The 23,811-nt window shown below is 39.6% G+C and overlaps 1 protein-coding gene across 1 annotated transcript in view; it reads left to right on the forward strand.

The window, feature by feature from the left end:
* Positions 1-5: 5 nt before the first annotated feature.
* Positions 6-23,811, forward strand: part of LOC122069543 (E3 ubiquitin-protein ligase RNF170-like) — a 27,344-nt gene continuing 3,538 nt past the window's right edge. The window contains exons 1-3 of the mRNA XM_042633593.1: positions 6-325; positions 2,128-2,327; positions 4,357-4,458. Coding sequence (XP_042489527.1) covers positions 235-325; positions 2,128-2,327; positions 4,357-4,458 — 393 coding nt within the window. The 5' untranslated portion in view covers positions 6-234. The remainder of the gene's footprint in view (positions 326-2,127; positions 2,328-4,356; positions 4,459-23,811) is intronic.

Here is a 23,811-nt window from a genome sequence, read left to right on the forward strand (position 1 = left end):
AAAATCAGAACGCCGCTTACAATTGACGTCTAATTTGACTGCCGACAGGCCCGACAATCACTCTCGTTCTAAGAGGGGTTTGATGATAATGTTATCATGTGAGTGATCCATTTGAAGAATTGAGTTGCAGACGAAAATCACAGAGAGGAGAGAGATTTCTTGTAGGATTTTTGCTATTAAGGAGAGGAGTTGGGGGAATCGCAACAGTAAAGGGAAGAGAAGAGGTGAGATGAAATGGAAGGCCCTCCGGAGAACGATTGCTGTTCCATTTGTCACGACAGCTTCAACATTCCTTGCCAAGCCAATTGCTCTCACTGGTTCTGTGGTACGTTATTCTTCTTATCCCTCTCTTCATCGATCCTTTTGCCTTGAACAAATGAAAGGAAGAGTAAAGAAAAGCTATGGACACCTTTACTGTTTTTTTTTTCTTCTTTGGATGGATTTTGTGCTGTAATTAGGGCACATTTCTAAATGAGGTTTGGAATGATGGGGCAGAGAATCATTGAATGGTTTTGATTTCATTTGAGATGTTTAAAATTGTTCAGTTCTTGTACGTTCCTATTAAATTTTCTGAAAAGGGCCGTACTATGTGATCCATTCAATTGGTACTTTAATTTCGATTAGTTGAAGCTTGTGACTGTTGAAGATTTGAAAAATTGTGTGTCTGAGACGCACTTTTATGAAACATCGCCGGAAGTTAAACTAGTAGTAGAAATGAGTTCATTGGGTGAAAACCGAAGTACCCAATTGCTAATATCATTAAGATACCTGTGATAGTTCTAAGATGGTTCCATCTTGAATCGTGACACAAGACCCAATTGAAGGATTTGATTCTTGTGTCAGCCAAAGACAGGCTTAACAAGTAGGACAACTTTATTAATTTTTTTTTTCTCTCCCTTTGTCTACCACAGTGGTTTCTAAGTTGGAGGGTGCCTTAAGGTTACAAAACATTGTTTTATATCATGTGTTCTGAGCATAAATTGATAGAATTCAGTAGAAGTCAATTTCTAACATAATTATATATATTATCTTATGGCTTGTTTGCTTATGGACGAAAGAGATCTGGATCATGGTACTCCAAGCCTATAAAGGGGAAATAAAGGGAGCATAAAAACAGCCACAATGAAATATAACAGAAATACCAAAGTAGTGTGGGCAACAACTAGTTGTTAAAAATTTGGCTACAAGGAAATGAACAAAAATTTTGAATATATAAAAATAGGCAAAAGGTTTTGGGCATCGCTGTGCAAGCGTGCATGTGCGTGCACAACCCTTGGGTGACAAGACGGGGTTGAAATGACCAAACCTTATGCGACCGTGCATGAAAGGCCTCCCCTATAAAATAAGAAGAGGAAAAAAAAAATACCCTTAGAAATCTCCAAACTACTGCATGGAGCATCTCACCTGCTATTTTATTTATTTAGACTCTAAATTTTAAACTAACTTGGAATTTCTATTTGATTTTGCTCGACTATTACTCAATTTCTGCTAGAGTTAGGAGTTCCTACAGCTCCAAATATATGCAGTATTTGTGCTATTAAAAGAAATACGGAAGAAAAAGAATATGACCCTATGCATCTTGGTAAACATAGAATAATGCCCCCAAGCTTCAAGTTCACCTTCCTTCCTTATGCATTTGCCAGTGCACCACTGAATTCTACCCATTGATGACTAGTAAAGCCTCCCAAAAGCCAAATATGGGCTGTATTCAGGATGATGTCGAGAAATTTTTGACTTGGATCCTTATCCTTTACTTCTCTAAATATAGGATCTCATGGTACCATGACTATGTTGGGCCTTTGCCCTTACTGCCTTTAATAGGGATTACTCATAATTGAGAGCCTTCAGTGTAGTGGTTGATTCTTGGCTGTAGATGTCCGGGTGTCAGGGGAAGAACTTTTCATTGTTTTAGCTTGATGTAGCTGTGAGGGAACAGTGCATTTATCTTCAGTAAAAACTAATGCCATAAATTTTTGTTTCTCCATGTTCTTTTTCTTGAGATAAGTTGTCTACGAATAGCACGCTAGACGGTCACAGAAAATAATGGAACTTATACTCGACATCTTTTTGCTGCTTCCTTTAACATAGCACATCTTGATATTGTGCTTTTCATACACTGTTGTACAGGGAATTGTATTCTGCGCGTTTGGCATCACGGATCAGCACTTAGTCCTTGTAAATGCCCCATATGTCGTGATATCGTTACTTTGTTGATACCTCGTGAGGCGTCATCACAGCACCATCATGACCCAGAAGTTAGGAAGGTTTTAAAAAATATTCAAAGGTACAACCTTTCATTTGGTGGAGGCACACCTGGTCTTATTCAGGTATGTCTGAACTTATGTCTCAGCTCACAGATCTGGTGCCATTTAGAATATATCTTTCATTCCTTCTCACAAATGGTTCTAGGATTAATGGAATTTGATAACTGAATGTCAATTCTGAACAACTTCTTAGGAAAATTTGTATTTTGTTATTTTCTGGATCTCAGTGGTCATTGATATTGATCCGATGGAAAGACAAAAGTGGAAATGGTTGCTGAAAAATTACACAAAGGAGTGTTAATAATTAAAATAGTTGAACATAAGCCAAATTTTCAGAATAGAGAAAAGGTAAAATCTAATTCATTGTGGCTGCGACACAAAATCAGTGTTTCAAAATGTGTCTGAAACAAATGCGTTAAATCTTGTCTTGAGGCATGGGTTCATGCATTAATTGTGAAGCACATTGCACTCATGCTTTTAAAACCAGACTGGACATAGATTCATTCTGGCATAGTGGTTGGCTGGACAGTCTGGTCATCCTGTCTAAATGCTCCAAGTAGTTCAATTCATGCTTCTGAGAAGCCATAGAAATTTTATAATAATCATAAGTGGAATTGTTTTCTGGACAGGTCATCAAGGGAACCTTCCTTGTACGCCCTATTATATGCCATGTGGCAGACCTGCTAGGACCCACACAGTTTGTGGACAGGTAGGGTCTAGTTTCACATTCACACATCAACTTTCAGTCCTGGTGTAGTTGGCCACATGGTTAAAAGTGCTTTGAAAATTATGGGGAAACATGGAGGATGATTAAATCTGGCTCTGAGACAGTACCCCTTTTTATGCAACTTTCAGAAATGCCAAATTACCCAATAACATGGCTTACATTGGGTGAGAGGTCAAGTAAAAATGCTCCCTTGAGACCTTGCTAATTATTTAAAAAGGGTCCCTTTTAAAACACATATTTAGACTCGTGGTTAGGACAGTTGTTCAAGACCTTCAGTTAGCGATATCTAATGTCTGTTTGGATGTAATCACTGAGCGGGGGGTGGGGGGCTCCAAAGTCGTGATTTCTTAGTTAGATTTCTGCTGATGGGCCCTGGAGATATATTCACTTCATCAGGAAAGCCATGTCCTTATTTGTCCAAGGAAACTTCTCTCTTTCTTGGAGGCTTAGATCAGCAATCCCTCCAGCAGATCAATTAGCTAAGGAAGGGATTTACAGAACAATTTAAAGCTGGGATCATATCCAGTTAAGTAAACCCCCCCCCTCCTCTCTCTTTCCTGCCTTGGGTTCCCTTGGATTCACATCTTATGGTGCCCTGTGCTATTGTTTTTGTATCACATCCCTCAGGGTCCACTCTTTCCTTTAATAAAATTTATCCTTTATCTCAAAAAATAAAAGTAAAATAAAATGAAAAAGAAAAATCATGCATGAAAACATACCTCACACCGTAAACTTTGGGGGGCCATGTGCTTCCTAAATCTAAAAGAATGTCATGGAATTGGAAATTTAAAATTAATTTATCATCATAATCTTATTTAATTTATCATTCTCTATTCTATATTCTTTTCCATTTTTTAGTTCCTCCTTTATAATTTTTATATAGATTCTAATATTCGATTTTGGGATGGACTTCAGACCACATGGTTATGGAAGCACCTCATGAAAGTTTATCACTTAATGGAAGCCTAGGAAATCCTATGAAAACCTTGGAAGTCCATGAAGACAATGGATCTTTGTGATGGAACTTCAAGTAGAACTTTGCTAAGGACCAATACACACTTAGGGCCTCTTAAATAGGAAGGGAAGTCAGAAGCTTGGATTTGAGCTTTGTTTTTCTTTGAAGGGCAACTTCTTTTGTATTCCATTCCCTTGATTATAACACTTGATTGTAAAACTGCTTTATTACATGATTTTATTACTGGTTAATAACTGCATATTGCCATATTCAATATGTATATGTAATGCTACGAATCAACTAGTTAGTGATTGACCTTTTCAGGTCAAAATTACTAGTTGTGGAATAGCTAGCTTGACAACTCTGGTTTTGCTTGAAGCTAATATATGAAAACAACTCCTTCTCCACAGAGGTTACAAGACCTGCCATTTTTCCTCTGGAGGTTGTTACGAGAATTGGCGGATCCCCAAATATCTCTTCCTCTTTTTGCCAGATTGCGCATGATTTTGCCAGTTAAGTCTGCAATTTCTATGCAAACAGAAAACAGTCTTATTCTATTTATTCTGTTTTGTTGATTTGTATTAGCATTTATTTATCTTATAATTTTCTGAACATATTTATCCTCTTTTCTTTATCCAGATATATTTGCTTATATCTTTTTCCTGATCAATTAAGCTTAACCACTATACTCTTTTCATTAATTTTTTGTCTGTCAACTGTCAACAGAAGATATGATTGGCATGTGAAGGGATTGTCACTCTAAAATCTGTGTTAGAAAAAAATTATTAAGTTAAAAAATTTAAACTGCGTAAGCTTATATATTACAACTCAAACTCAAATCAACTCAGCCTTATTCCAACTAAATGGGTCAGCTAATTTTTTCTCCAATCAATTCTATTCAAAACTGTTACAACCAATTATCCCAAAAGTTCGAGCTTTTAATTAATGAGCTACAGTAGTGTATATCAACAGACGACAACACCCCTTTGCACGAGCAAGCCCAAACTCTTATGTCTCTGCATATGACTCCATCACTTTGCAATGAGGGTGATGTCAGGCTAGATCACATAGGACCTAACCGGAGGCAGGATCTGAAAATATGGGCTGAAATAGGAGAAAATTGAAAACTCACAAACTGGGGTTCAGATGAGCCTGAAATTTGGGGTGAAGGTGCCTAATAATATTCCCAAACTATTTTCCAAATTTGGCTTGAATCCACCAAGTAGGTATGAAACCAATAATGATCACAGATACCACATACAAGAAAAGTAGGGTTTCGAGAGTTCGATATGGAAAAACTTGTAGCGGTAGATGGCAGCCCAGAATGGGTTAAAACCTTGGTCGAGGGAGCCTCCTAGGATGCTTTTCAAACCCTCCAAAGGTCTTTGCAAGATGGCAGCTAGATTGGGAGATCTGGGCAAGGCCCTGATTTCGATCCTTCTTTTGGCTGTTTCAATCTTCATTTTATGAAAGTCTTCAAGGCTTCAAGTAGGCTTGGTTTTTGACCACTCAATCATGCAATCACTCAAACAAAGGTGGAACAGAAAATAAAGAAAGGGAAGAAGGTGAGAAGAGATTGTAGAAGAAAGGGGGTAGGGGAATGGCTATCTCAGCTTGGGTCTCTCACCCTCAACTATCTCAGTTGATGAAACAAACCTATCTCAGGTCAGGAGTAAGTATTGCTCATAAAATAACATTTCATTCATTGCATAAAGCATTACAGTCGATCCATGTCTCTTATATAGGCTCTAAAACTGAATTACAAATAGGAAACTTCTAAATTAGGTAACTTCTGAAAAATAGAAACCGAGACTTAAAAGACTAATCTTTCCTAAAACTAAACTACTTAACAACCAAGAAAACATAAAAGTAGAAACTACTATTAGTCTGATATCTCCTAACAATGGAAACTAATTTGCTTCCTTAGAAAAGACCAGAAAGGAAGCAAAAACTTCCCAAGTTACAAAGCTTGCTTGCCAGGTAGCAATAACAGGACCTGAATCAGCACCTAGTCATAAGAGAGAGAAAAGAAGGGAAGAGAAGTCGAGGAGGAGAAGAGAAGGTGAGAGAGGATTAGAGAACACTGCCCACGAATCCTGAAACCGTGGGTTGGGGGAAGTTTATATAATAATATGGAAAACAGAAATACAAACAGAACCTGGGTCCACAACTTAAGGTTACTACTTAAGTGTACTTTTCACTTGAGGACAGAAAAACAAAAGACCATTACAATAATACCCTTACATTAACATTTACACTTTCTGTTTCTCTGTCAGTCTTATATTTTCAGATTTAACTGTCAGATTGAAACCAGGTTTTGAGGACTAATCCTTATCTCCTTACTGCTACTTGACCAGAATATTAGCCCCATCAGAACAATCAAATCTGAGATACTGAAATCTCTTATTCTGGTTCTATTGCTGTCCTACGATTCTGGTTTTATCCTGGAATCCTAACTTACGTAGAATTTTACATTACTTTTCTTCTCTAATACTTGGCAAATTAACTATAGGGATTTTATCATAAGTATTTTCTAATCAATAAAGACCATACGGAGATCTTTCTTACATTCTCGAAATCTTTCCATTAGTCTCCTAAGCAAATAAGTAGATTGTGGTTGATCACCCTGGTATAAGACCAAATTGTTTAGCCAAAATATTAGTTTCTTGTCAAGTGGATTTCAATTTCTTTCTCCCATAATTTCAAATTATGAGTTTAGACTAATTAAAAGGAAAAAAAAAAGGGCAGGGGGGGAGAATGCTACCAGGATGCGTAGCAAACGCTAGCGCTTCCCTCTCTCTCTCTCTCTCTCTCTCTCTCTCTCTCTCATATGAAATGACATCTGTTCGTTTATTGTGGGAGGAGAGAGATAGACACAGGGAGGCACGAACGTATGCTACGCAAACGAACAGGGAAATCAATCCCTAAAAAAAAAACTAATTCAAAGGGTTATGGTGACAGTGATGTAGATAAGTCATTTAATGGGCTTATTTTATTGCAAATAAGCATTGGGTTGGGTTATGTATGTACTGGACCTTTGATCCCATGGGTTTTCTTTGTAATGAGCCACTTTAATGAGCCTAAAATATGTGTAGCAAGTAGGAAAACGGGATTTACTTCATTAGTTTAGTTAGAGTCATGTTTTGAGTCTTTCCTTTGTTATTGCAGTTATTAGTCAGTTTAGGTTAGTTAGTTACCTACTTCATGTTGGAGTTATAGTCCTAGTCCTATTATGAGTCCAAGTCCTGCTAGGAGTGTCTAGTCTTATTTGGAAACTAGCTCCTAATTATGATAGGATTGCTATTCTGCCCTCTTTAAATAGAAGAGCCTATGTACTCATAATTACAGATTTGAAGAATGATAAATTGAGTTAGTGTTTGAGAGCCTTAGGGCTGTGAATGATTCTTCCCCTCCCCCTTCTTTATGCGATTTTTGTACCCTCCCTGGGCCCTATAATCGACCAAATTTGTAGCTCAATTGGAGCCCTACAGACCTGGCCCCTCCTCTCTCTCTCTCTAGCTCTATAGCAGGTATTTCTCTCTCCTATCGGGTTGGGTTTTGAGCTGGTTTTGCTCCTATATTGGTATTGTATTCTTAGGAGTTTATTTGAGGGTTTTTTTTTTTGTTTCTTGGTCCTATTTGTCTTATTTGGGGTTATAAACTGCGGGGGTTAGTTTCTTGTACTCTACTCCTACATTAGATAGCATATCAATTTTGATGGTTGTGTTTTGTATATCTAGAAGTGCGGAGTAATATAAGAGTCACCTATCTCCACTTGGTTGATTCTTCGAGAATGTGTAATATGTATCTGTACTATATTATTTTTTTGTCTTTGTCTATTTTTGTATTCACGTACGATGTATATTTGTTCCTGGACCATTTGTAGTTAGGAATTTTAATCATTGTGTAAGGGTTTCATTGTCTTTTGTTAATTGGGGGGTGGGAAGTAGAGGGTAGTTTTTCTGGATTGGTTCCTTTCAAGGCCAAGAGTTCGTCTTTTTTAGTTCTTGGTGCTGTAGCCACCTCTCTCTCTCTCTCTCTCTCTCTCTCTGTGCCCCCACTTTCTCTCCCAGATCTCTCATACTCTCCCTCCCTTGGATCTCCCCTCCTTTTCTCCCTGAAAATTTCCTTGCCCAAGAAAAAAGAAAAAGAAAAAGAATTTACTGAAAAGATAAAGTGTTGATAAATTTTAAAATTTTTATATGAATAATAATTACCTTCAGAATTGGCATTTGGTTGGTGTTCAAATTGGGTTGGGATGATCTGTATACGGTGAGTGGTGACATGGCAATGCGCATATTAGTTGTGATAAGGTAGGAATACCTTAGTTTTTCCTTTCTTTTAAGCCACAGTTCTGGTCAGTTTTGGGGTCAGGTCAATGCCAAGTGTTGGGTCAGTTATTATTGGGTTGGATGGTTATGTGGATGAGAGGCTTAGTGCTCAATGATGTATATTCCGTAGAACATTCTTTCATTAAATTGGTTTGGCTGATGTTTCATGTTTAGCAAAAGAGTCATTGTTGTGTTGGGTGAATTTTTAAATGGGTTAGAACTTAGAAGGTGACCCAACCGTACCCACCCAACTGTCACCGCTAGTTATATATATGCATTTTCTGTATATGAAATATTTCTGTTTTGCAATATGCGAACTTATGCTTGTTTTAGACTTAGTGTGTTGGATTATTATTTTTACTATGTGGTTGCTGTCACCTCTTTGGTGACATTTGATTTTGTAACCATACCTGATGTAGGGGGTTCCTAGGTGACTAGGTCTCCTACAAGATTAACTAACTAGGTAGGGTTAACTCAAGGGACTTGGGTAGATAGGATAAAAGAAACTCAGCAAACAAGATTAAGCATGCAAAATAGAATGAGACTAATAAACAAAGTAGCAAAAAGCAATAATAATCAAGGCGGAAAAACACATAAACTCTTACTTAAGCTTCAAGTGGGGACATGGGGAAGGGAACAAACGTCATACGAATGTTAGGTTCAGCACAAATCATTCCAAACACCAAATAGGATATGCAAACAATCAATGTCCTCTAGCAGCCAACTAAAATAGAAAAATCAGCAAAGGTTTTGGAAACATAACAGTGACGAAACGTCTTAAAACAATGGGTAAAAATAGACATAATCAAAAGGGCATAGGTTGGTTTCAATGTTAATGGGCTGCAACATGTAACAGGGATATATGGAGGTGGGAGGGGTTTAGTTTAATTAGTTACCTTGTTGCTGTCCTGGTCTGAGGAGTAAAGAAGAAGTCGAAGTCCTCCAAAATAAAAAGTTGCAGTCCAACCTTGGTTGATGAAGAAAATCCAGCTTGCTGTGGAGTGATCCTTGTTGTTGCTGTAACACCCCCCAAATCTGGGTAAGATATGGGTGTAGGCCCTCGCGGGCCACCGTTAAATAACGGCATAATCTTACAATTCTTTTACCCAAACACATATACACAGCGGAAACTAATCTGAAAACATATCAAAATTTCTACAGCGGAAGCTAAGTCGTCATACTTATAACTTCATTACACATTAACAGTCTTAATATGTCTATATCTATCAAATACATTAAACGTATTGTAATCCATTGTAAAGTTATTACAACATTCTTTCAAAAAGTCTAGCAAAGTCTGGAATAGTTATATCTTCAGATTATTCCTTGGAGGAAGGAAAATCAACACCTCTATCACCAAATACACATTGTGCACAACGACATGGCACATGTTCTGGCTCTGTAAAATAGTTATATATCATGGGGTAAGCTCAACTAGCTTAGTGAGGAAAACACAATCATATCATGAAGTAAAACATGCATGGCTAAAGAAACATCATACAAATCACGTGCTACTTTTGTCAATGCATAAATCTGAAAATATAATATATCTGATCATACATAGACATGCATGGCATTCAAAATCAAATAATTATCAACCTCAACATTATCCTTTTTCCTCTTTAACCTATCTTTTCTTTCTTACTCTTTTTCTTATTCTTTTACCTTTACTTGCTTACTTTTGGGTAGGATGTTTTCCCTCAACGCCTCGCCCTTGTCTTGCTCTTGAGCTCAAAGGATCTAGGTCGTGTCTTGAGAATTCATCCCACAAGCTCCTCTCTCAACGTCTCGCCCTTTTCTTGCTCTTTAGCTCAAAGGATCTGGGTCGTGTCTTGAGAGTGTATCTTTAATCTTTTCTTTTATTTATTTTTTATTCTTTGCTGTCTTGCTTACCAACTTCGGCATCCAGTTGTCACTGTCAATTTCAACATTTTGGTGGAGCGGGATAGTGATGGAGCCTTTATGGGTCCTCCCCTGACTGTCCCATACTAGCAGGGTGGGCATTAAAAGACCCCATTATCTTTCCCAGTTCCTCTGCTGGAAAGGACTTTGACAACTTTTAGCTTCGGTCCATTTTACGCCTTAATTTTATCTTATGTCTATCATACCTCGCACTTATAAAGAAAATCATGAAAACAATATTTGATACATATAAAAATATAAAACAGATCTTAGAGGCAATGACATACATATATATATATATATACTGTAAATGGCAAAACATGCAAGGATATGGCCGAATTCCCCTCACCTGTAGATGATGTACAAAAATTACTGTGAGAACCACTTTCTGTTAACGTTCTCTGGCAATTGTATCACCTACATAATAATTTATTACTTCAAACTTAATGACTCAAGTATGTAATCGCTCCTAAACTTAAGCTTTAACTTTGTTATATATGCTACCGACTGCCGGACTTAATCCTTTTACTTTAAACTCACCATCCAACCAAATCATATACTTAGGCTTTTACATAGGTTTCTTAATCTCCGATTGATGTGGGAGCATTTCTAAATGGCCTAACGACCTGCGCTAGGTCTACAAGACTATGCCAAAGGACTGAAGCTGAAAATAGTAATTGCAGTCATCTGTTTTTGGGTAACTTTCGTGTCAAACCTGAACCAATTCCGAAGGAACTAGTATTCGTGCCCTATATGGATAGAAAGATCTATGAGTATTTTCTTACAAAAAAGACGGAACGTCATTTACTGTTTTATAAAAAAAGTTACAGCCATTTTGGTAAAGTGCGTATGGGCTGACTGCGTACTCTTGGAATTCAATAATTCCTCTAATGATCGAATTTTCATATTACACAGCAGTCTAAGGAAATAATCGACTCTTAATAGTACTTTAATCAACAAATATTGACTAAGATAGTGGGTAGTTAGCTCATTAGATCATGGTCCTCCACTATGTTCTCTAATGATTATGACAAATCATACTAGTAGTCTTAGTAGGACTTTAGTAGGGCCATGTTACACAATCATTTTATATATACGTAGCCATAAACTTCCCCTTTCTTTTGTTTCCTTTTCTTTACTCTTTACCATCGGAGCTGGTCTCTTAGAAGACTTCCAGTATAATCAAATCAGCTTTAATGTCCTAGGTTCCATGTATATTTCAATTTCCTTAAAGTAGGTTCCTCTTTTGAACTCATTCAGACAATGCCCTTTTAAAAGTTAAATAACAATGGGATTCCAACTATAGTTACTTCCAATCTTTTTCATAATTATACTAAACAAAGCTGATTTAAAAATACTAAAATAGGGGAGGAGAAGCCAAAACCTCAACTGGACAGTAGCAAGCCGTGAGGTTGGGCTGCAACTTGGCCTTGGCAGCAGCTTCCTCTCCCAACTCACTTCTCTCTCTCTCTCTCTCCTTCTCTTTCTTTTAAAACTCATGTAACCATGGAAGAACTAAGGTTTGAAAAGCTAAAAACCTCACCTACACTTCCTCTTTCTTTTCTCAAATTTCAATTGAGAAGCTCTTCCTCCACCAAAATCGTTGGAGTCCTTCTCTCCTCCTCCTTTCCTCCACTTTCTTTACCTGAATTTGAGAAAATCACAGCCACCCCAATAGTCCATCTCCCTCTTAACTCTCTTCTTTCCTTTCCCTTCTTTTCTTTCCTTTCTTTCTTATTGAAAGATTTGTATGCACACGCTCCCTTTACAAACAAACTTCTACTAACCCTTTCCCTTTCTCTCTCCACCTATCCCTTTCTCATGTCCATCTCTCTCTCTCTCTCTCTCTCTCTCCCCCTTAGTACGTGAGCATCCTCCCCCCTTTCTTCTTCTCTTATCTTCTTCTTTTCTTGATTTTCTCTTTGTCTCTACCACAAATGAGGAGGTGAGTTAATGGTGAAAGGATTGGTAGGTCCCACCCAACTTTATCTCACTCTTCCTCTCCTTTTCTTCTCCACCGAAATAACAACACCCCCCGTTTGTGCAATGAAATTAATAATTTTATTATTTATATTACTACCTTTTGTGCAATGTAAACATACATGTCATCCCATCCCAACAAAGTCTCATCATCTTAACTCCCCTTTGTCTTTTTTTGTCCTATTTCAAAACCATTCCAACTACTATCTTGTTTGTTCCCATTAATGACATTGATATCTATAATTGCATATAAAACTATTATATATATATATATATATATATTACCATCACAAACATGTAAATTGGAAATAGGGAGGGGTATTACACAATGGTTTGGATTAGGTCCCTAAGCTGAATCACATAAGATTTTTGCAAAAGAAAATAGAAAACCCATTTAAATTGGAAATAGGGAGGGGTATTACAGTTGCCGATGGAGCTTGTGTGGGTGATGGAGCTTTCAACAGCTCACGAATAGTGGATACAACAAGAGCAGTAACCGAGAGACAGAGGATGAGAGAGAGAGAGCCGTGGGAGAGAGGAGGCGTGAAACAGAGGGAGACCGAGAGTGAGAGATGAGAAGAGGGAGAGGGGAGAGAAAGCGAAATCGTGGGGGGGTTTGGGGGCTGTTTTTCCTTCAATATTCTTCATTCATTAATTCTCATTGTGGCCAATGGCCTTACATAAATAATAGGATAATTACTAAAAAAGAAAAAGGCTAATCTAGGAACATAATCTCAGAAATAAAGAAGCTTCCTAAAAAAAAAACAAATAGGAATGTTATTTAGTTTCCTACTTAACTCAATGACCTAAATAAACAAAATCCTAGGAAATAAAATTACTAACATATCAGATTTGGTGGGGGCCACACAATCTTGACAAAGAAAGGAAGGAGAGGACTCGATCTAGCCCTGGGAAGGCTGGACTGAGCCTTCCTCTTCTTTCCTTTTTTCTTCCTCTTTCTAATCCTCCAATCACAAAGAAGGTTGGGTCTTCTTCTTCCTTCGGCTGTACGTCTTGATGTCCCCATCAACTCTCCCCCGGCTTGGAAGAATTCACCTCCGGTGAATTAAAGCTCATGTAATACTCAAGTAGGTCTGGGTTGAGTTGCTGGACTTCTTGCATTGTGATCCAGGTGTTGTCAATTTCCGGACGTCTATGCCACTTGACCAAGAACTCTCTAGAACCTCCAGTGTGTGTGGACACAATCCTCTCATCAAGGATTTCCTCAACTTCTTCAGTTCTTCTAGTGACCTTAGGCACAGGTGGTAATGAGGTGGGGAAAGTGGTTGGCTTGGCTCAGAAGTCTCATCAATGTTGAAAGGGAAGTCTTCAAGGTCATCAGGATAGAAAGGGGTAAAGGTAGAGGTACCATGGTATGGGACTAGGTCTTCAACATTGAAAATATTGCTGATCTCCATGCTAGCTGGCAGATCAAGAACATACGCATTGGCACCTATCCTCTTGAGTATTTTGAATAGACCTGTGCTACGAGCATGTAGCTTGCTCGCTTTTCCCCTAACAAAACGTTGCGGCTTGATTCTTACCATCACCATATCGCCCTCTTGAAACTCTTGTAGCCTTCTGTTCACATCTGCCTTCGATTTGTATTGCTCATTGCTCAGTGCTATCTGTCTCCTTATACCTGCATGCAAATCATGTATATGCTGAGCAAAAGATTCGGCTGACTGGGAGGTTCTTGAACTAGACACGACTGGGATAAGGTCTATGGGTGCCCGAGGCTGGTATCCTAAACAGATCTCAAAGGGGGACAGACCAATGGTACGGTTCTTAGAACTATATTATATACAAATTCAGCCTGGCCAAGGACTCGATCCCAACTGGTAAGGTGTTCTCTTATGAGGCAACGCAATAAATTCTCTAAGCTCCCATTGACAACCTCGGTCTTGCCATCGGTATGCGGGTGGAAAGCGGAGGAGAAACGGAGCTTCGTGCCCATCATCCGCCATAGGGTCCTCCAAAAATGACTAGTGAACTTAACATCCCTATCGGACACTATGGTGAGGGGTAACCCATGGTACTTGACAATTTCATTAAAGAAAAGTTTGGCTACTATAGATGCATCGGAGGTCTTAGAGTATGGGATGAAATGGGCCATCTTCGAGAAGCGGTCAACAACCACATAAACAGAATCATGGCCTCTTGAAGTTCTTGGTAGAACAAACACGAAGTCCATGCTAAGGTCCTACCAAGGGGAATGGGGAACGGGTAGGGGAGTGTACAAACCCGTGTTTTACTTTTGTTGTTTGGCGGTCTGGCATGTCCTGCATTGACTCACAACTCTAACAACATCCCTCTTCAGTCCTGGCCAAAAGAATCGGTCCTCAACGAGGGTGATGATCTTATCACGACCGAAGTGGCCAACGACTCCCCCAGCATGCAATTCCCAGATCAGGAAATCTCAGAGTGAAGTCTTGGGAATGCACAACTTGCTTCCTTTAAAAAGAAAGCCCTCCCTAAGTAGGTAGTCCGAGCGGTTGACCGGGTTGCCTTCACTCAAGGAAGTGAATGGCTCACTAAAATCAGGACAGGTGGGGTATTGGTCCTTGACTCGCTCGAACCCTACAACCTTTACGCTCATTGGTTGGAGTAGCACACTAGCCCGACTCCTAGCATTGGTGCGAATGAGGAATATGTTCACCCGGCTTAGTGCATCCGCAGCAGTATTCTCGACACCAGATCTGTGCTTGAGTACAAAAGTGTACTCTTGGAGAAACTCAACCCACTTGGCATGCCTCTGATTAAGCTTCTTTTGGGCACTCAGGTATCTCAGAGCTTGGTGGTCAGAGAATAGCACGAATTCTTGCGGTAAAAGGTAATGTCGCCAATAGCGCAATGATTGGACAACCGCATAGAATTCCTTGTCGTATGTGGAATATCGTTGTCTCGCTTCATTAAGCTTCTCACTAAAATAGGCAATAAGGTGGCCCTCTTGTCCTGGGACACCACCTATCCCAATACCAGATGCATCACAATTCACTTTGAAGACCTTAGAGAAATCGGGGAGGCGCTGGACTGGAGCTTCAGTCATAAGCTTTTTAATCTCATTAAAGGCCTTCGTAGCACTCTTAGTCCATTGAAACTCCTTTTTTTTCATGCAATCGGTGATAGGAGACATAATGGAGCTAAATCGGTAGATGAATCTTCTGTAGAAAGTGGCTAAACCATGAAAGCTTCGTACCTCATGAATGTTAGTTGGCTCAGGCCACTCTACAATCGCTCTCACTTTCTCAGGGTCAGCAGATACTCCTTGAGCTGACACAACAAATCCCAGGAAGATGACTTGATCACTCATGAAGGTGCACTTCTTGAGGTTGACATAGAGTTTCTCTTGTAAGAGCACATGAAAAACCTTCTGTAAGTGATCCAAGTGGGAAGATGGGGTCTTACTATAGATGAGGATGTCATCAAAGTAAACCACAAAGAACTTGCCAATGAACGGTTGAAGCACTTGATTCATTATCCTTATGAAGGTGCTAGGTGCATTTGACAAGCCAAAAGGCATGACTAACCACTCAAAGAGGCCATCCTTCGTCTTGAAGGCTATCTTCCACTCATCTCCAGGCCTAACCCTAATCTGGTGGTACCCGCTCTTGAGATCAATCTTCGAAAAGATCGAAGAGTTGGCCATCATATCCAACATGTCATCAAGCCTAGGGATAGGGAACCTATACTTGATGATCTTATTGATGGCCCTACTATCAACACACATACGCCAGGTGCCATCTTTCTTTGGCGTGAGCAAGGCAGGCACAGCACACGGGCTAAGGCTTTCCCTAATGAATCCCTTCTGCAACAGTCCATCAACTTGCCGTTTGAGTTCGGCATGTTGTTTGGGATTCATTCGGTAATGGGGTAAGTTCGGGAGAGAGGATCTTGGAACTAAGTCAATAGCGTGTTGGATGTCACGCATAGGCGGTAACTCATCAGGTAGTTCCTCAGGGAATAACCTCTCAAATTTCCTCAACAAGGGTTGCACTTCTCTAGGAGCCTCAGTGAATAAGCGTGACCTATCGGTATTACTCTGTACGGCAACTAGAGCATAAATCACCCCTAACTCGTGACACTCTCCTTCAAATTGTTGTTGATTTAAAATGTTGAGTGTTTTGGTGGGGGTTTGTTTGGATGTACTTCCCTTATGTTCTAGAACCCTAACTTTCCTAGGGGCACTGGGGGTCAGTCTGATCTTCTTCCCTTTGAACTCAAAGACATAGGTAGACTTCCCGTAATTGGTGACATCCTGGTCATATAACCAGGGTCTACCTAGAATGATGTGGGCAACATCCATCTCTAGGACATCACACCACACTCGATCCTCATATCCTGTAAAGTGTAGGGGAACTAAACACCTCAGATTAACGGGAATGGTGGACTGATCAACCCATGTAACCCTGTAAGGCTTGGGGTGGGGTTCGGGTTTGAGGCCCATTCGAGCAACAGCGCTCTTGGCGACCACATTCATGCAACTCCTGCTGTCTATGGCGACGCGGCAATTCCTGCCCTGATGACATGTGTAAGTAATGAAAATATTAGTTCGTCACCAATCATCGCTACCTTTAGGTTGTGAGACCATGCAACGCACAATGCCGAGTTTGAGGTCACCGGCCTCCTCGGTGTCCTCATCAGATATGGTCTCATCTGGTCTATGGTCCTCATACTCATAGTCCTGAAAACCCCTTTGGTCACCTTCTTTAGGGGTCTGTTCTCCTATATAAAGATTCCTATTGGGACACTCTCTGGAGAAGTGACCAAACCCACGACACTTGAAGCACTATTGTTGCCCACTACTCTTGGGTGCTTATCCCAAAATTCCTTGACCCTTGTTGTCAAATTGACGCTGTGGTGCAGTAGGGGGTTTTGGGAATCTAGTTGAGCCTTGGGGTGGTTTTCTAAATTGGGACTCCCCAGCTTGGAAGCTCTTCCTCTGAGAATAAGTTCTCATGGAGGATTCCACCTCAAGGGCTATCCTGAAGGCCTGTGGAACGTCTCACACCAGGTGGGGTGCCATACGAGACTGAATTTCGGAGTTGAGCCCGGTAAGGAATCTGGATAGTGTCTGCTCAACATCCTCCCGAATACGGCTTCTAATTTTCAATTCATTAAACTTGCTCATGTATTCGGTCACAGTCAACTTCCCTTGCTTCAGGGTATTCATCTCATTCAACAACTGGAGCCTATAAGTGATAGGCAAAAATTCCCTCTTGAGCCGCTCTTGCATCTCTACCTAGGTGGTGATTGGCTCAAGTCCTAGGTGGTCCTCCTGGTACTCTAGGTCTGTCCAGAAGTCCTGGGCAGCTCCAATAAGCTTGAACTTAGCAAATCGGTAGCGGACTTCCTCTGGCATATCATAGAAGTCAAAGTACCTATCCATCTGCTTGATCCAATCCAGAAGGATCCTAGCATCAATCTGACCATCGTAGGTAGGGGCATCTACCTTAATCATCCGTCTGACATCAAAGCCCCTATCATGGTGCTCATAGCCCTCATCATCTCCGTATTGGGTTTGGCGTCTTGGCAGTGGGCCTCGACCCCTACCCTGATCCCTACCACGCCTTAGGCCTTGGAAGTTATCCCCTATCTGGTCATAACTATTAGTCTGATTATTTTCGTTTACTTCCTCAGGGTTAGGGCCTCTGCCCCTAGGTTCAGTGCTAGTTGTGTTACGGCTTTGCCGTCCATCAGGATTTTGGGCACTTGTCTCGAGGGCAGCCAACTTATCGGTAAGGGCTTGGAGATGGACAGCTTGTGTCTCTTGTATGGCTTGAACGGCTTTCATGAATTCAGCCAGTTGCTCAGACTGGGTGGAGGTGCTAAGGGGGTCAGACATATCCTGGTATGCTCTATCACTACGAGTGGACATAAGGAGATGGGCAACCAAAGGTACGGTTGCCACCAAAGACTCAAGGTCTACTCAGAGTCTCCAATTGAGACAGGTAGTTAGCCCTCTCAATCTTGAGGTCAGAAATCTCCCTCTCAAGTGTATGCTTTTGGAGGGAATAACGTCCAATGCTATTCGGTCCCACTAACTTAAGAAAGAAAATGGTGTCCTCTAATCTATGGTATCGCTCTCTTAGCTCAGACTCTACCACAGACAGATGGTGACGGAGACTAGACCTCAAAAGGTAAGACATGTAAACAAGGGACAGCAGTACCTAATTACCCTAAACCTAGACAAAACCATGCTCTGATACCAAGATGATGTAGGGGGTTCCTAGGTGACTAGGTCTCCTACAAGATTAACTAACTAGGTAGGGTTAACTCAAGGGACTTGGGTAGATAGGACAAAAGAAACTCAGCAAACAAGATTAAGCATGCAAAATAGAATGAGACTAATAAACAAAGTAGCAAAAAGCAATAATAATCTAGGTGGAAAAACACATAAACTCTTACTTAAGCTTCAAGTGGAGACATGGGGAAGGGAACAAACATCATACGAATGTTAGGTTCAGCACAAATCATTCCAAACACCAAATAGGATATGCAAACAATCAATGTCCTCTAGCAGCCAACTAAAATAGAAAAATCAGCAAAGGTTTTGAAAACATAACAGTGACGAAACGTCTTAAAACAATGGGTAAAAATAGACATAAGTAAAAGGGCATAGGTTGGTTTCAATGTTAATGGGCTGCAACATGTAACAAGGATATTTGGAGGTGGGAGGGATTTAGTTTAATTAGTTACCTTGTTGCTGTCCTGGTCTGAGGAGTAAAGAAGAAGTCGAAGTCCTCCAAAATAAAGAGTTGCAATCCAACCTTGGTTGATGAAGAAAATCCAGCTTGCTATGAAGTGATCCTTGTTGTTGCCGATGGAGCTTGTGTTGGTGATGGAGCTTTCAATAGCTCACGAATAGTGGATACAGCAGGAGCAGTAACCGAGAGACAAAGGATGAGAGAGAGAGAGTCGTGAGAGAGAGAGAGGAGGCGTGAAACAAAGGGAGACCGAGAGTGAGAGATGAGAAGAGGGAGAGGGGAGAGAAAGAGAAATCGTGGGGGGGTTTGGGGGGCTGTTTTGCCTTCAATATTCTTCATTCATTAATTCTCATTGTGGCCAATGGCCTTACATAAATAATAGGATAATTACTAAAAAAGAAAAAGGCTAATCTAGGAACATAATCTCAGAAATAAAGAAGCTTCCTAAAAAAAAAACAAATAGGAATGTTATTTAGTTTCCTACTTAACTCAATGACCTAAATAAACAAAATCCTAGGAAATAAAATTACTAACATATCAGATTTGGTGGGGGCCACACAATCTTGGCAAAATCCTAAGAATTAAAATTACATATCAGATTTGGTGGGGGCCACACAATCTTGACAAAGAAAGGAATGAGAGGACTCGATCCAGCGCTGGTCCAGCCTTCCTCTTCTTTCCTTTTTTCTTCCTCTTTCTAATCCTCCAACCACAAAGAAGGTTGGGTCTTGTTCTTCCTTCGGTTGTACGTCTTAATGTCCCCATCAATACCTTAGTTCTATAACATGGCAGCTAAGATGGGTTGAAATTTTATGTAAAGGTAGATCCCAAGGTCCCATGCTCACATATCAAGTTTAAGCCACTTGGACTTGGCCACATGGCAAAACAATTTATTAAGAACTTCTGGGGTAGAAAGAGGGTGCACAGGACAATAGAGGACATTGCATGGACATATATAGGAGGATATCCCATTTCATGGGATGGTAAATGATTTAATTTAGGGCTGAAATTTGACATGTAGACAATCCAAATCATTTCTTCGATACCCAATGGTTGGCTTTGCCACATCACTCTTCCACGTGGCAGAACGAGTGGCCATGGTGCCACACATTTGTCACCATGTAGGGCGACAAGAAGATTTTGCTCTTTTTTTTTTTTTTTTGGGGGGGGGGGGTGGTTGGGTGGTTGGGTCTAGTCTCAGATTCTTTATGTGCAGTTTGTAAACATCTGTTCTATTTCTTTTTTATCCTAAAGATTGCAGATGGACAGGGATGTTGGTTGGGGCTATGGTATCCCTTTTGATGAGGTAGACCAAGCCAGATCTCTACCCCTTGAACCCCAATCAACCACCTCTTTTGAGGCATTGTTCCAACCACCAAGAGGACCCTTTAATCCAAATTTGGTGACCACTGGAGCTCCCTAGCTGCTGTTCCTGAAGGTCTACATTAGTTTCCTAATTGGGAACCAAGCTTCATATCTCCATATCTGGCCATCCAATCAGGCCCAACTTTTAAGGGTTTGTTTAGCACTATAAGAGAGACGTTCAAACAGAATTTGAGCTCCATCAGAGCTCCCTACAACCAGTCGCCAGCTTCCTCATATTCAGCTAGATTTGAACTTTGGTTCTAAATATGATTTCAGATTTTAAATTGTGGGATCCTAATTGGGGTTGGGTAGTTTCTACCTAGCCTTACTTCAATTGGGATCAGAGCCTAATTGACGATGGACACGTGATTTTCAACACAAAAATTACTTCATACATGTTCTTCGATTGGGTAGATGAATTGGACGTCTACTTTGACTCCTACAACCTAATAGAGACACAACAGCTTCAATATGTTTGCTCTCAGATGAGTGATTGTGCTTGAATAAAATGGAGAGTCTATGAAAAGCAATTTCGAGCTTAAGGACGTGAGCCTAAGACTTGGGGAGAGATGCAGTACGAGTTGGCGGGCATGTACCTATCTAAATATGAATGAAGAATGTAACTTCCCTCTATTAGCGTCCCCCTCTGAAATCCTCTACAGATTGCCAAAAGCCATCCACAGGTGACAAGAGCATGAAAGAAGCGATACATTGTATAGTCAGTCTTATGCAACCATAGTTGTCAAGGCGTCCAGGCGGTTTGCCTAGGCCCTAGGCGACAGTTGCCTTATTGCATTGCATGTTGTCTTGTGTTTTTTCATTTATTTATGTCAACTATCATTTTAAAACTTAAGATATTATTCATAAATAAGCAAATACCCCCCTATTTGAATCCAATAAAAACAGTTTAAAAATCAAATTCTAAAAAGATAAAAAGTCAACACCCCAATCCAAGACCAAAAACTTGATTTTGGTTGTAGGGGCGATTTTCAACTTCTAAATACTAGGGGTTTTCTCAATAATGAAATTTTTATAAATCTTATCATGTTTAAACATTGCTAAAAACCAATAATCCGGTAAAATAATCTTTTGTTTTGTATCCATAAATATTTTCATTCAGGTGATTTTAACAGCATTCGTGCATTTTAAAATAAGTTTGATTGGATCATAACTTTGTCATTACAACTCAGATTTAAATAAATATTAGACTTGTTGGGAAGCTGGTTTATGTTATACCTAATAAAAAAATCTCATGTAAAAATAAAATCATTTGACCAGTCAAACTTAATTATAGAACAAGAGCATTTTTCTAATTTTTTTTTATGATTTGATGTGGCTAAATGTTGATTTTTAATGACTTGATGTGGCTTAATGTTATTTTTTATGATACAAGGTATATGTAGCTTACTAAATAATGGTAGAAAAGAGGAAAAATAAAAAATAACACTTTGTTGCCTTGTTCGCCTTAAGGCGGGCGCCTTCTCGCCTAAGCGCTTAGACAGCATCATAGTTGTTAAGGTGTCGCCAAGGCAGTCTAGGCACTTTTTCCTGGAGCCTAGGCGACTGTCGCCTTGTTGCACTGTATACCGGCTTATATTTTTTGCCCTTATTTATGCCAAATACCATTTAAGTAAATGTTTTTATATTTTGTAAATAAGCATATACCCCCTACTTGAATTTAATAAAAATGGTTTAAAAATCAAATTCCAAATGGATCAAAAGTCAACCCCCCGGTCCAAGAACAAAAATTGGATTTTTGGTCGTAAGGAGATTTTCAACTTTTGAATGCTAAGGTTTTTCTCAATTCTGAAAATCTTATAAATCTTATCATAATAGAACATTGCTAAAAACAATAAGTCCGGTAAAATAATCTTTTGTTTTGATGTCAATAAAATTATTTCCATTCAGGCAATTTAAAAGCATTCACACACTTTAAAATAAGTTTAACCGGAACATAACTTTGTCATAAGAACTCAAATTTAAGTAATCTTAGACTCGTTGGAAAGCTAGTTTTGTGTTATACCTAATACAAATACAAAAAGTCTCATCTAAAAATAAAATCATTTGACCAATAAAAAATATTATAGAAGAAGAGCATTTCTCTAAATGACTTGATGTTGCTTAATGTTGATTGGTTTTTTATGTCATAGGGTGCATATTATGATTTAAAAATAACTTTAGAAAATAGAAAAATAAAAAATAACACATGGGCTATTTGATCGCCATGGCAACGCCATAGTGGGCAATTCACTGCCAAATCGATTAGCCACTTCTCCACCGCCTTGGGTTGCCATGATACCGTGACAACTATGGACAGCCTTCTAACGCCTTGTTCGCCTTTGTGACGTGACTACTATGTGTGCAACAATACAGGGAAGCGCATCCAAAGGAGACACCTCCAATCAAAACACCTGAAGTTGATGTTACTGTGAAAGAAATTCCAGCAATTTCTAATGTCGAGGAAGAGTTAGTCATTGATGTTCCTATCAGTGATTGTGAGACCCATGTGAATGAAGTCGAAAGCGACATGGTTGCAATGGTGGACAATGAGGTCGAGAATGAGGAGATTGGCGCTACAACAAATGTGGTGATTATGGATAGCCAAGAGGAAGATCTTAAATGGTTTGAGAATGAAGTAATGGTTGACGAAACCATCGAGGAGACTATGAAAGACAAGGACAACGAACTTAAAGAGCCCGATGTTGAGGAAGTGCAAATAGAAGACATGCTAGAAGATGACCCAATGGACCACATCCGTGGACATTGCAGTTGAACACATGGAGTTCATCATCCCCTTTAAGTACCTCGAAGAGTGTCAACCTTGCCTCTATGACTATAGCCATACATTCAAGGAGTCACCTGAATTTTTTTACGGATTGAAGATGGATGTGCACCATAATACAATCACCTGTACATTCTTCATTTCTAAGAGGAGGAGAGTTGATGTAGACCAAGCCAAATCTCCACCCCCTGAACCCCAATCAGCCACCTCTTTTGAGGCTTTGTTCCAACCACCAAGAGGTCCTTTCGATCCAAATTTGTGACCTTTGGAGCTCCCTAGCTGTTGTTCGGGAAGGTCTATATTAGTTTCCTAATTAGGAACCAAACCGTATTTGGCCATCCAATCAGGCCCAACTTTTAAGGGTTTTTTTAGCACCATAAGAGAGATATTCAACTAGAATTTGAGCTCCATCAGAGCTCCCTACAGCCAGTCGCAAGCTTCCTCCTATTTAGCCAGATTTGAACTTTGGTTCTAAATCTGATATCAGATTTGAAATTGTGGGATCCTGATTGGGGTTGCCTACCTAGCCTTGCATCATTTGGATTTTGATTAGAAGCATGTTCAATGACGTTATGAATGACTAAAGAATGCCTCAAACTAGAACAACTAGAACCAGTGCCAGCATGTCTTTTGATTTATCTGATTTCAAAACAAAAATACTTGTTATGGGAACAAGAACAACTGGAATATATATATATATATATATATATAAACACTAGATACATATAATATACATATGTATATTCGTAGAATATATTCTACCCGATCCATTTTATTTTATACTCCAATTATTTCTTC

Source organism: Macadamia integrifolia, unplaced genomic scaffold (genome assembly GCF_013358625.1).
Source record: "Macadamia integrifolia cultivar HAES 741 unplaced genomic scaffold, SCU_Mint_v3 scaffold635, whole genome shotgun sequence".
NCBI lineage: Eukaryota > Viridiplantae > Streptophyta > Magnoliopsida > Proteales > Proteaceae > Macadamia > Macadamia integrifolia.